This window comes from Dermochelys coriacea, chromosome 6 (assembly GCF_009764565.3).
Source record: "Dermochelys coriacea isolate rDerCor1 chromosome 6, rDerCor1.pri.v4, whole genome shotgun sequence".
Lineage (NCBI taxonomy): Eukaryota > Metazoa > Chordata > Testudines > Dermochelyidae > Dermochelys > Dermochelys coriacea.
Genome location: NC_050073.1, coordinates 98,017,509 through 98,031,798, shown reverse-complemented (window position 1 = coordinate 98,031,798; position 14,290 = coordinate 98,017,509). Strand labels below are relative to the sequence as shown.

At 41.8% G+C, this 14,290-nt stretch overlaps 1 protein-coding gene across 3 annotated transcripts in view; it reads right to left on the bottom strand.

The window, feature by feature from the left end:
* Window positions 1-2,050: 2,050 nt before the first annotated feature.
* DGLUCY (D-glutamate cyclase) overlaps window positions 2,051-14,290 on the bottom strand; it is a 96,944-nt gene continuing 84,704 nt past the window's right edge. For all 3 annotated transcript variants that reach the window (XM_038406774.2, XM_043517829.1, XM_043517830.1), the window contains 2 exons: window positions 13,176-13,327; window positions 2,051-2,763 (listed from right to left, as the gene is read on the bottom strand). In XM_038406774.2, coding sequence (XP_038262702.1) covers window positions 2,623-2,763; window positions 13,176-13,327 — 293 coding nt within the window. In that variant the 3' untranslated portion in view covers window positions 2,051-2,622. The remainder of the gene's footprint in view (window positions 2,764-13,175; window positions 13,328-14,290) is intronic.

Sequence of the window (14,290 nt, the reverse complement as noted above, 5' to 3'; positions counted from 1 at the left end):
TTATATTTTCCTCCAATATTGATTTGTTCTATCTTTTGGGTTTGGCCCACAGAGTCCATTTGTGAGACTTCAGAGCATTCTCTCTTCCCTCCTTGTGCCAAAAGAAATCATATCCCCACTCCCAAAAGAGGATTAGGTCTGTATACATTAACACTCAGATTGTTTAGTTCATTTAAATTTTTTTATGCTAAGAGCTCCCATGAGGCTGGGTTGATTTCCTTATACATGCACTTCTCTTGATCAGTTGTTACTTCCTTCCAAACCTTTCCCATTCCGTTTTTCCCTTTTGGTGCCCTCTAGGTCACATGGCAGCAGTTCCAAATTGCACTAAAGCAAAGCTAGAATGTTGTTGGGAATACAGCCTGCACAACCACATCTTTAACTATTCATTCTCCCTGATCTAAGATGGTGTAAGGCACACACCAGTTTTGGATTAGAAGATTGAAGGCATTTGTTGCCTTGTTTATGTTTAGCTACTTTATAGTTTTCCTTGTCAATTAAAATATGGAGCTGGAATGCCAAGTATGGCATCTTACATGCAACTGTCATCTACCAGAATATGGCTAATCTGAGTTGGTACAGGCGTGGGGCCAAATTTCACGGTCAGTGTAAAAGCAGATTGAAATCTGTGCAACTGAGTCACAATTTGGCTCTTAGAACTTTAAAATTTCATCTGTCCTACAGAAAGGGAGGTGTGGATGGTTTCTTTTTCTAAACATGAACTCAGTGTTGCTTAATGAAATTCATCCTGCCAGACAGGTGCAATTTTAATGCCACGACTATACCAGGAGTTTTATTATCACAGATGTTCACTGTGACTGCCTTTTACTCTACATATAACATCATACACCACATTGCAGTTGTCAGGGAAATACTATACATCACTACTGGATTAAAGTCTCATTAATGAAAAAGAGCTGGGATTTTTATTATTTAGAGAAAAACAATAAAGTGTTAAACTTAATATTTCCCAGTAATAGCTATCTGACATAGCCTGTATTTGGACGGAAGATTTGAGGGGATAAAGACCTACTAATTCAAACATTCTTGACTAAATTTAGTGTTGTAAAATACATTTGTTACAGCTGCTAATTAATTGTTACAGACTTAAGTAAATGCAGTCTATTAGTGGACTGTGTGTGGGTGCAGATGTGTGTGAGAGAGAGAGACACGCACACACACAGACACATAAACCAGGCCTCTCTCTTCTTAAAGGGAAATTTCTGCACAATGTCAGTTTCATTATTTCCCCATGCTTTACATAGGAGTCATGCAATGCTACTATTATTTCACTAGTTCTGGTAAAGCTTCCCTTGTTTATCCACGATCAAAGGAATACACAGTCAGAGGGGTTCCAGGAATTGTGTAGATCAGTGGTGTCAAACTTTTTTTTCACGGACTACTTGAAAATTGCCGAGGGGCTCGGCGGACTTTCCAGATGTTGTTAATGATCTTTCCAAATGTTGTTTTTACCATTAGCTAACTATTGTAAAGCACTTTATATTAAAAAAAACCTTAATAATAATGTTTTTGTGTTCTACAAATAAAGGCACACAACTCATATTTTAATATCAGTAGTCTTATCTTTCTAATGCGATGGATGTGCCCTCTCTCCCCCGCCATGGCAGCCCCTGAGCTGGGGCTGGGAAGGAGGGGGGACTCTGCCCCACCACAGCAGCCACAGAGCTGAGGCTGGGAAGGAAGGCCATCTCTCCCTGCCAACCGTAGCCCCGGAGTTGGGGAAAGTCGCCTCTTTCTCTGGCTGCCGCAGCCCTGCACATCCCAAATTCACCCCACCCCTTCTTCTCATCCACTCCATATTCCCCCCAAGGCCACCACCTCACCTTACATGTGCGTCTTCTCCAGGGTCTAGGCACCTAATTAGTGGAGCCCTGCCTGCGGCTCCACTAATTGGATGGGTGGCCCTTCATTCTCTTGTGTGCGACCTGAATGGAGCTTGTGGACCACTGTTGGTCTGCAGACCACAGTTTGAGAACCTCTGATGTAGATATACATTTAGGACTTTCACTGCCATAAAGCCTCTTTTTTCTTAACCTGCATCTTTATTAGAGCTGCTTTCCATACTGTCTTTTAAAAACCAAGTTGCTACAAGCACTACTTCCTGTTGCAGCTGTGTGAATTAGTCACACAGGAAAAGGCAAGGGTGATAACACTTTGGCAAGAGACTTTTTTCATGAAACATGGTCATCTTTTACTATATAAGGCCATAGATTGTATGAGTGAGTCAACATAACTCAGAGTTTTATACTTATCAAATAGGAAAGATGGGCTTGTGGTGAAGGTATGAGCCTGGGACTCTTGAGAGCTGAATTCAGGTCTGTGTCAGACCTCTTGTGTGATCTTGATGAAATCATTTAATCTCTCCATCTCTCATCTCTTCATCTGCCAAACAGGGCTAATGAAACTTTCCTATTTCACAGCAATGTTAGAAGGATAATCATTAATGATTGTGAGGTGCTCAGATACTAGTGATGGAGGCCATATAAGTACCTACATATATAGAACAAGCCTTTTCTGGTCTTCCATACCTTGTTGTTAGATTGCGGGTGGAGAGATATCTAATAGAAACTTTAGAGTTTAGAAATGGTTAGGGAAAAGTCATTACAGTATCTGTTCCAGCAGTTTTTCAATCATAAGTGAGTGTATGTTGTAGAAGGGCAGTCCATCCACTTCCATTTCGAGACTGGCAGTTACTCCACTACGGACTCCATGCTGTATAAGTGTTTTCAGCAACTTTTCTTCCTAAAAAAAGGTATAATTAATATATTATTAATTTACCTAATAAGGCAAAGAATATTCCTCAAAATCTTTCAATTAAACATTAGAAGACTGTGACCACATCTTCCTAAGAATTTATTTTGGCTAGCAGTATCACAAACATTCCCATTCTAAGCGGGCCAAAGGGTACCTTTAGTAGCAGGAAATGCAAGTGCTAAGGAATTAACAAAAGCCAGTATTCATAGATACCCTTTAATTACTGAGCAATGTTAATGGTACCAAACCAAAAGCACATTAGTGTCCATTCAGAAATTTCAATCCACTGTGTTGAGATTCTGGCTAGCTTAATGTTAGTAAATTTCACAAAAAAGAACCAAATAAATATTCATACAAAGCATCTTAAAGACTATCTGGTTCCCCCAGAAAATAATGGCTTAAAGCAGCCTGGACGTGACTTGTTCTTTTAGGGCTAAACCTACCTGACTGCTTTTAAGGGCTAGGGCTGGCTGTGTGTGTGTGTGTTGAGGGGGGTGTCTCCCTATAAGTAGCACACATTCACCTGTGGAAGGGCTTCTGCTACCCTTTGGGATTCTCATCCCTAACTAACTTATTTCCTGATATATACAACCATCAGAAACAGACAGATTTTAAAGAAAAGGAACAGGGGAAAAGAGAATAGATGGGGAGAAAGAGAAATAGAATATACTGGGATAATCTGTGCAACCTATCTCCAACTTTGCACAATGATCAGCACACTCAGCTTCTACTAATTTCAGTGAGAATTGTGGGTACTTAGCACCACACCTGATTGGATCCTAATGCAATGAGAGGAGAAACAGGAAGGAAAGAAAAGAAACATTTTCAGTACTTGTAGTTCGCTTGATACAAGAATTCATAAACCAAAAATGTCAAGTATTCCCTTTCATAAAATGTACACTATTGTATGGAAATGTTTCAAACCCTACTGATTACAACAGTTTTACTACAGTGTTTGGATATATAAATGAAGTATACCATAGCATTATTATATGTATGTTTAATGTACTTTTGTGTGTGATTTACATTTGAAATTTTTCTGGAAGCACTGGAATAGTCTCCCAAAGCCAATTAACAATCAAAAATTCACTATCTGGTACAGTTTTTTTAACTGTACCCCATAATGATTGCTATCTTTCTTAAATTTCCTGATCCATGTGATATATTTCATAGCCAAAGCAGTCTTAAATAAATCACAGCTTTTACAGTAAAGAACCAGAAAATGCCTTGTTACATTATGTCAAACTGTACATAGCAATCATAGATTCATAGATACTAAGGTCAGAAGGGACCATTCTGAACATCTAGTCCGACCTCCTGCATAGCGCAGGCCACAGAATCTCACCCAGCCACTCCTAGGAAAAACCTCACCTATGTCTGAGTTACTGAAGTCCTCAAATTGTGGTTTAAAGACTTCAAGGAGCAGAGAAGCCTCCCTCAAGTCAACCATGCCCCATGCTACAGAGGAAGGCGAAAAACCTCCAGGACCTCTCCAATCTGCCCTGGAGGAAAATTCCTTCCCGACCCCAAATATGGCAATCAGCTAAACCCTGAGCATATGGGCAAGATTCACCAGCCAGATACTACAGAAAATTCTTTCCTGGGTAACTCAGATCCCATCCATCTAATATCCCATCTCAGCGGATTAGGCCTATTTACCCTGAATATTTAAAGATCAATTACTTACCAAAATCCCATTATCTCCTCCATAAACTTATCAAGTAGAATCTTAAAACCAGATAGATCTTTTGCCCCCACTACTTCCCTTGAAAGGCTATTCCAAAACTTCACTCCTCTGATGGTTAAAAATCTACGTCTGATTTCAAGTCTAAACTTCCTGGTGGCCAGTTTATACCCATTTGTTCTTGTGTCCACATTGGTGCTGAGCCTAAATAATTCCTCTCCCTCTCCTGTATTTATCCCTCTGATATATTTATAGAGAGCAATCATATCTCCCCTCAACCTTCTTTTAGTTAGGCTAAACAAGCCAAGCTCCTTAAGTCTCCTTTCATAAGACAAGTTTTCCATTCCTCGGATCATCCTAGTAGCCCTTCTCTGAACCTGCTCCAGTTTGAATTCATCCTTTTTAAACATGGGAGACCAGAACTGCACACAGTATTCTAGGTGAGGTCTCACCAGTGCCTTGTATAATGGTACCAAAACCTCCTTATCCCTGATCATAACTGTACTTTAACATCTAAATATATTGTGACAGGGTCAGGCCAGATGGCTACAGGAGAGTGATACAAGGCAGATATATTAGCCCCAAGTTAAGTAGGTTCCTTTTCCCTGGGTAAGGTAACAGGGAAGGTTCCAGAACAATCAGGAACTTTCTGGAAACAATTAAGGCAGATAGGCTGATTAGAACACCTGCAGACAATCAAGAAGCTGCCAGAATCAATGAAGACAGGCAGGCTAATCAGGGCACCTGGGTCTAAAAAGAAGCTCACTTCAGTTTGTGGTGTGCGTGCGAGGAGCTGGGAGCAAGAGGCGCAAGAAGCTGAGAGTGAGAAGGCATACTACGGGAAGACTGAGAAGTACAAGCATTATCAGACATCGGGAGGAAGGTCCTCTGGTGAGAATAAAGAAGGTGTTGGGAGGAGATCATGGGGAAGTAGCCCAAGGAGTTGTAGCTGTCACGCAGCTGTTACAAGAGCCGCTGTAGACAGCTGCAATCTACAGGGCCCTGGGCTGGAACCCGGAGTAGAGGACGGGCCCGGGTTCCCTCCATTTCCCCAACTCCCTACTTGATAGCAGAGGAGTTGATCTGGACTGTGGGTTCCACCAGAGGGGAAGGTCTCTGGTCTGTTCCCTGATCCACTAGGTGGATCAGCAGAGACTGCAGGGATTGTTCTTCTTCCTTTTCCCCATGCTAGCCAGTGATGAGGCTAACTGAGTGAATGGCAGATTTGAGCCATGAAAGTGGCCAAACTGAGGGCTGCTGTGAACCTCTGAGGCGAGCAAATCCGCCAATAAGTGCAAGACCCACCAAGGCAGAGGAGGAACTTTGTCACAACATCAAGTGCAGAATCTAGTTGTAAATTTAAGTATGAGCCCTTTCCCCATGCAAAAAGTGTTGCTGAACGCAAAATGATGAAAACTAAATTTCTCCTCTTGACTCATGAGGGAGAAACAAACTAGATGAATTTATTCTCATCTTGTAGCTATATTTCTTTTACCTTTAGCAAGTCCATTTTACTTGCTAACCATCTCTGGCCTGACTACATTGAAAAAACTTCTCCTGTTTAATATGATGTGATTGTCTCTGATAAACTATATTCTACTGTCAGACACGTTTCTCTGTGTGTGTGTGTGTGTCTGTAATGGGCAAACACAATGTGTAACACCTTTCCTTAGCTGTGGAGTTCTTTGCAATTCACTCTCAAACCAATGTTTACAAAAGTACTTTAAACTGAGCGCAAAAATTAGGGAAACAAGAGATTCAAATTTAATAGAAGAAATAGCAAGTAATACAGTAGAAATACACTAATTTGCACTAGTAATGGGAAAAACCCATTTGTGAATTAACAAGCAAATAAATAATAGTAAAACAAGGATAGTACATCTTTATATATTGTTCATTTATGCAGACAACTATAATTCAGCTTGAATTTGTGATAGTACATAATGTGTGAGTGAATGATGTGTGGTATATTTTGTAATACTAATAATGAAATTTTAGCAATACAGCAACTCCCAAAAGAAATGGTTCTTTGAGATGTAGATTTACTGGAAGATGAAACTTACTCTAGTGGTGGTTCTTCAAGATGTGATACAGACATGTATTCCACTTATGCATGAGCACAAAGCATGTCTGAGCTGGAGGTTTTGCCTCACAGTACCTGTAGAGGGGTGGCACCTCATAGCTGTGGCCCCTCCCCTGGCTATATGAGACAGAGCCACCCTGCTGAATTCCTTTGTTCTGAATGCCCCTGAGAGAAGACTACAATGCAAAGGAGGTGGAGGGTAGGCTGTGGAATACACATCTGCATAACATCTTGAAGAACCACAATTACAGTAAGTAACTGTTTCTTCTTCTTCGAGTAGATGTAGAAGTGTATTCCCCTTAGGTGACTCACAAGCCGTACCCCGTCCAGGAGAGGCGTGCTAAGAGTCTATCAAAAGAGGGATCATAGGACTGTCCTTCTAAAGCTTGAATCCACCTTGGAAGATGCGGTAACAGCATAATGGTCTGTAAATGTGTGTATGAATGACCATGTGGCAAATATCAAAAATGGAAAAGTCACTGAGGAACACTATCACCATTGCTTGCACTCTCATCGAATGAGCCCATATCAGCTGAGGAGGTGCAGTTCAAGCTATCTAATGCACAATCTTGATACAGGGTGCTATCCATCTGGAGATGGTCTGTGAAGAGACTGCTTGCCCCTTTGTGCAGTCTGCATATGACATGAACAGGTGAGGCAAAGCATGAAACACTTCAGTCCTATCCAGGTAAAAGGCTAGACACTGTTTGACATTCGAAGTATGGAGGTACTGTTCCTCTGGGGATGAAGGTAGCTTAGGAAAAAATACAGGTAAATACACTGCTTGGTTCAAATGAAACTGAGACCCCACTTTGGATAAAAACTTTGGGTGTGGCTGTAAAGTTACCTTGTCTTTGAAGAACTGTGTGTAAGGAGGCCCACCCATCAAGGCCTGCAACTCACGCACCCTCCTTGTAGATGTAATGGCTACGAGGAATGTGGTTTTCTGAGACAAAAGGGGCAGTAGACAGGAAACAAGGGGCTCGAATAGAGGGTCCATTAGAGCCGTGTTTAGGTCCCACAAGGGGACTGGCTCTCAGACCAGAGGATGTAAATGGAGAAGTCCTTTTTAGAAATCTTGTCATCAAGGCATTGGAAAAGATTGAGTTTCTGTGAACATGAAAGATTGCTGCCAGATGCACTCTCAGTGAAGTGACTGCGAGGCCCAATTTCTGTAGATGTAGTAGGTACTCCAAGGTGTCCTGGATAGAAGATTACATCAGTTGGATCCTGGAGGCCACAGACCACATGGAAGACCTCTTCCACTTTGCTAAGTAGGTCATCCTAGTAGAGGACTTCCTTCTAATGAGTAGTACTTGCTGGACACTGAGTACTGCTCTTTCTCTTCACTAAACCATGCAGCAGCCTGGTGTAGGGAGGTAAGTGCAGGATGGAGAGTGATGCCATGCCATGATGCCTGAGTGAGCAGGTTGCAATGAGGAAGAAGTGATATGGGAGGCTGAACCAACGCTACAAGAAGGTCCAAGAACCAGTACTGCCTTAGCTGTGCTGGAGCAGTGAGAGTGAGCTTGGCCTGACCCACCTTGAGCTTGAGGATGACCTGAGGAATGATCGGGATAGGAGAGAAAGTATACAGAAGAGTCGACTGCCAGCTACAGTGGAAGACATCAGGCTCAGACACACCTGGACTGTTGTGGAGGGCTGAGAATGTAGACTAAAGCAGAGATGTTGAATTGCATGGATGTGATCAGTCAGCAGGAACACCCTTAATATTATGGAATCTAACAAGGCCCCAATTAACTCAATTTTTTGATAGGAGCCAATGTTGACTTTATGGTGTTTAAAATGAGACCCAGGCAGTTGAGCAAACACAACATGGTGTTGATGTAGGCAACAACTTCCTCCCTGGAGCTGCTTCTTAGTAGCCAGTCATCAAGGTACGGGAAGATGTGGATTCCCTTCCTCCTGAGATATGGCATAACCATGGCCATGCACCTGGTGAAAACTCAGGGGGCAGAAGAGAGGCCAAATGGGAAAACCATATACTAAAAGTGGTGTTCTTCTACAACGAAATGGAGAAACTTTCTGTGGCTAGGTAGAATTGCCACATGAAAGTAGGTCCAGAGCAGCAAACCAGTTGTTCTGAGACTGTACAGGGAGGATAGTCAATAGAGTAAACATTTGGAACCTCATGTATTTGATAAACTTGTTGATACCATGAAGATTGAGGATGGGTCTTATTCCACCCTTGGCTTTGGGTATCAGGAAGTACTGGAAGTAGAAGCCTGATGTACTGGCAGAACGTCCTCCACCTCTCCCAACGCTAGCTAGAGCTGACCTGCTCAATGAGCAGTGTCTCATGAGTCGGGTCCCTGAAGAGGGCTGGAGAGGGGAGAGGAGGTGTAGAGAGCAACTGGATGGTATAACCCAATCTGATAGTGTCTAGGACTCTGTTGTCGGAAGTAATTGATCCCCAAACATTGTTAAAGCGGTCCAGCCTGTCCCCAAAGGAGTAGGGGGAAGAAGAAGGTGGAGCAATGACTGGAACACTGCTCTGGACCAAGAAGTCAAAAGAGCACATAGAGGGTACAGGGGGAAGACACATGGATTGGCCAACCCCAAGCTTGACTGCTTCCTCTTGTGGGAACGATCCCTTTTTCTTGGGTAGTCCTGCTGTTTCAGGGGGAAGAAATGCACAAAGGAGTGCTGCAGGCAGTACTACTGCTGCTGAGCACCACAGTGGTGCCTCTGTGTCAACAATGTGTACCTCAATATGGCTCTGGAGTCCTTAAAGGAGCGCTAGTGTGTCATTGATCTTTTCCAAGAACAAGGTCCATCCATTAAAAGGCAAGTCATTGATGGCTTGCTGGACATCATGTGCAATTCCACAGTTTTGCAGTCAGTAAGCCCTCCTCACAGTGATTACAGAAGCCACCACCCAGGCCAAAGTGTCCACAACATCAAGAGCAGACTGCAGGGACGTCTTGGACACCAAGCAGCCTTCCATGACAAACACCCAAAACTCCTCACACAAGGTCTCAGGCCCACTAATTTGTACACAGCTCTCCAATTAAGGAAATTTTATTTGGACAGCAAGGCTTGTTGATTGGCAATCCACATCTATAGGGACAAGGATGTGTAGTTTTTCCAGCCCAGAAGGTCCAACAGCTTGGAGTCTCTGTCCTTAGGGGTGGACTTTCTGCCCTGTCAAGCCATGTCATTCATCACCATTACAACCAGAAAATTGGGAGCCAAATGGGAATAGAACTCCTCAAATCCCTGCACAGGAACAAAATAGCACTTCTCCATGCACTTAGCCAGTGGCAGTACCGTGGCCGGTGTGCTCCTGAGGATTTTTGCAGGTTCAAGGAATGCATCATTGATTGGGAGGGCAACTCTCCCAGGGTCAGATGGCTGCAGAATGTCCACCAATTTGTGGGTGTTCTCATGTAGTTACATGGCTACAGTGTAAAAGGTCTCGGTATGCCTTAAAGTCCTCCACTATGGAAGGGAAGAACAGCATCATCTGGAGATGAGGATGATGATCTTGATTGAGCCAAAGCTGGATCTTGCTCCCAGGATGACTTATCCAGATGGGAGGACTCCGGAGCTCTGCAGGGAGGAGGCCTGCTGATGCCTGGGCTTGCAGCTGTTCTGCAACCATCACCGTTGTTTTGGTGAATGATCTTTGGTGTAATGAGGAGTGGAATCTCTGCAAGCGAGGGGCATCCCACTGAGTCCAAGGAGGCCACTGATATAGTAGGACATCGCTGGCCAGTAGGCATCAGGTCAGGGACCTTTGTCCTGACCACAGGGTGCATGCCAATCCTGGGAGACATAACAGTCCATTAGCAGCCCGCAGTGCTCATTGAGTGATGTGGAGCAGGAGGAGGATGACCCCGACTTGGATGCGGAAGAGTCCTGGGATCTTGATGACGGGGGTGGAGCAACAGTAGAGGAAGAGAGTAGGTGATCTGATTAATCCATTGCCCAGAATGAGGCAGGAAGTGGTGCCTCAGATGAGAGCACATGCCTGTGCTGAAGGCAGTGTCAGTCCTGAGGCGAATATTGGTACCAGGGTGCCCAAGCGTATAGATGTCGAGGGTGCTTTATTATCTTAACTGGGCACTTGGCCAGAGCACTAAAAGCAATTGCATTTGAGAGGTAACTGCCAGGAGAAAACACAAACTGTCTGGAATTTCTTGCTCAGTTTTTATCTTTTTACCCTAATGGAGTAAGGTTTTGAAGCTCAAGAAATTTGCTGCAGTGTTTAACTGTTCCAAGGGTTACAGTTAAAGCCATCATGGCCTCTTGACAGAGAATATGTAATTTTCTTTCTCCCAACAGAGCTGTTTCCATTAGTTTTATCTGAATGATAAATGGTCCAAATGCATCCGATGAAGTGAGCTGTAGCTCACAAAAGCTTATGCTCAAATAAATTTGTTAGTTTCTAAGGTGCCACAAGTACTCCTTTTCTTTTTGCGAATACAGACTAACATGGCTGCTGCTCTGAAACCTATCTGAATGAATGTTAGCATTGAACCTTCAAGGGTCCTTCCCATTATCAGATCATTATCAAGACTGACAGCTGTAGAACTTGGTAATACAAATGCAAGGCAGGATTTGCTCTGCGAGATACTGTGTTTAATTACAATACCTCATTACTAGGGAATTTTGATTAAATTCCCCTTGATTTTAGGTCATGTAGAATTAAAGGGAAATTAGAGGTGTGATGTAAGTGAAAAATGATTGAAGAATGAAAAATAACTCATTTCAATTGAGAGATGTTTTGCTAGGTCACAGGACAACCCCATAAGAGTAAGAGCTAGAAAAATATGGTTTCAGTTTCAATTATCTTTCCCTATACCAGGTATCAAAAAATAACTAAAAAGTGCATGCACTGTTCCGAGAAACTTTTTGTAATACCTGATGATTTAAGCACATAATATAAAGAAACGGTCCTGAGTATCATGTTTTTGTTGTATTTGTCTAACCTGGAATATTAATTTAGTTTTTCCAGTGTTAAATAACAAACCCATCACTGAGATTAGTGAGAGATATTTTGATGGAATTTTAAGTAGAACCTATTGTGATCCCAGTAGAAATACTACTGTGATGAATACAGGATGGATGGATAAACAGAAGTTTCCTAGGACTTTGCTTGCAGATCACACAGACAGTATTGACTTTTTCCAAGCCATTATGTTGGTCATTCTGCCAATGAACATTTAGGAAATCCAGACTGCTTGTGATACTGACACAGTATACCAGATCCTGCTCTCTTAATGATGTTCCTTTTTATTATAAAAGAAAAAGTATAACTATGACTCTCCTCTGCCATTTTAACTCATACTCATTTTGAGAACCTCCACAGGATTACAGATTTACACCTAGTTCTGAGTTGTATTGGTGAAATATGTTTGAAACTTCAGAATTTCAATTATTTGTCTCTTCTTTAATTTAGAAATATCTGAAACAGCAGACATCAAATCTGGTAAAAAAAAGTTCAGTCCTGGGCTTCAACCTGACAATCAGTTTCAGCTAAGAACACTTTTACAGTTGGCTCCCTCAAATGGAAACCTTTATAGATTTCCAATTATAATCTTACTGTCAGGCATCAAATCAGTTTCTACCTACATAAACATAATAAGGTGAGAAGAAAGGTTATATTTCAAGATGGAGAGTAGTGGTACTGTAAGTGGAAAAAACAATGAAACCCTGTTCGGAGACTGGAGAATCCCTCCATTCCCCAAATGCACCTTTACATGCTCCTGTGTCCCAGGGATGAGGCACCTTTGCCCTTGTTTTAATGTTCCTAGCACCTGTTTCACATTTTCTAGTAGTTGGAGGAGCCATGGTTCGGCATGTCTGAGCATGCTATGTATGTGACATGTGACCATCACAAGACAAGAGTAACTTAGAATCTGTACGGGGTGTTAAGAGCTTCTCTTTGTGGTGGCATGGTGACAGACTTTGAACAGAGAGAAAGGTTCATCTGCCCACAACCAGTATGCCTTGCTGGATCACCCAGCAGGAGGGTGATTGTTTACTTTATTTGCTGTAATGTAGCCTAGGATCACAATTGTATTCTATTGTAGTTTTCAACAAATGGTTAAAATCCACCTGGTCTCTCTCAAACTTAACTGAATTGCTTTAGGAGAAAGGCAGCTTGTAACACCCTAGAATTGTTTATATTGTTTATACTACTGATTCTGTCCAAATACTCACAGAAACCCAGCAGCAGATGTATTCAGAGGACAAAGTTTACATATTTTAGAATATTTTTAAAATGATTTTCTTGCCGGTGAAAGGAGTCTGGCAGCCACTGAGAGTGAAATTTTTTTTTATCCGGGGAACAGGTGCAATACAGATACCTTCAGTATACAAGATTTCTCATGTTGCCCTATTAATTTGCCTCAACCCCACTCTGGATGGCACATCTATAAAAATAAGGAGGTTCAGTTTTCCATGCTCACACAATCAGTGCACCCTTTTCTGAGAATGCTGGTTGTGGTATGTGCTCTTGTCCACTAGGAATTGGACTGAGAGCCCAAACTCATTTCATGTAGCCCATTAAATAGCCCTGTGATAGTAGTAGTTCTGAACCAGTGACAAATAACTGAAGGTTTCAACATCCCATTATCAATCCCCTAACCTATCCACAGAGAATACCTTAGTAATGGATGGAAGTGCTGATGCCCAGTTTGCCTTCTTGGACAATCTGGGGAACCCAATAGCTTTCCTCAGATAGCGATCGTGTATTTCACAGGTGTTGAGGATATACAGAGCACAAGCAACAGCATAGCCTCCCCAGTTAGAGACTCCTGCAAGAGAAAGTCACCATGAAACTGGACAGTAAAAATTAAACGTAAAATGTTTTTAAATAATTGAGAGTGAACCTAAACCACGTAAATCTCAAAGTGTGGGGGGAGAGGTAGGAATGTCCTAATAATATTCAACAATAAGGGTTTTTTAACTAAATGTTTTAAGATAATACAAACATTTCATACTGTACACTGTACACACCCTACCAGTTTACTAAATTCTGAAAAGTTACTGTACTACCCAATCTAGAGTTATGCTTTGAAATTAACTACATTGAAAAACTCAGCTGTAAGGGCTAAAGACTGGAGATATCTCAAGCCTTCCACATTACTTTGATAGGTTAGTTGCCAGTGACAAAGTTAGCCGCAATCAGAAACCAATTTATGGACCAGTGGTAGAATACACAATTTGATGGGTTTTATTAGCAAGATTTTCCTAGTACCTGTTTTGGATTGAAATAGTCTATAAGAACAGCCATGTGCTGTTTCATTAACTGTTCCATATTCTATTTTTAATATGTCTTACAGTTGTTTATTTTTATACTTGCAGAAGCATGTTACCAGAAAACATCTCATGGGGAATTCCATGGCATCAGCAATTTTCCTGCAAGCTATTATTAGATACATCGTACAGCTTATTGACATTCCTCTAGATTAAAATCAGTCCTTCAAAGTACATATTAATATTTGGGGTGATACTAATTATCTAATAATAAATGAGAGAGCCAGGAATAGAATTCAAGAGTCTTGACTCCCAAGCCTGTGCTTTGACTCCTAAATCATGTTTCATCTCACTTGGTGAATACAAATCTTGTCATTTACATTTGGGTATCTTCTGTAATATAAAAGTTTCTAACTTTGCTATATGCTGTATTTGTGTGTCTAATTTAGAGTTCAGCAAAGTTTTTTAGCTGTTTGTGTGAACTTTTATTTCCGATCCAATACGTGCAGGTTTGCAGCTAC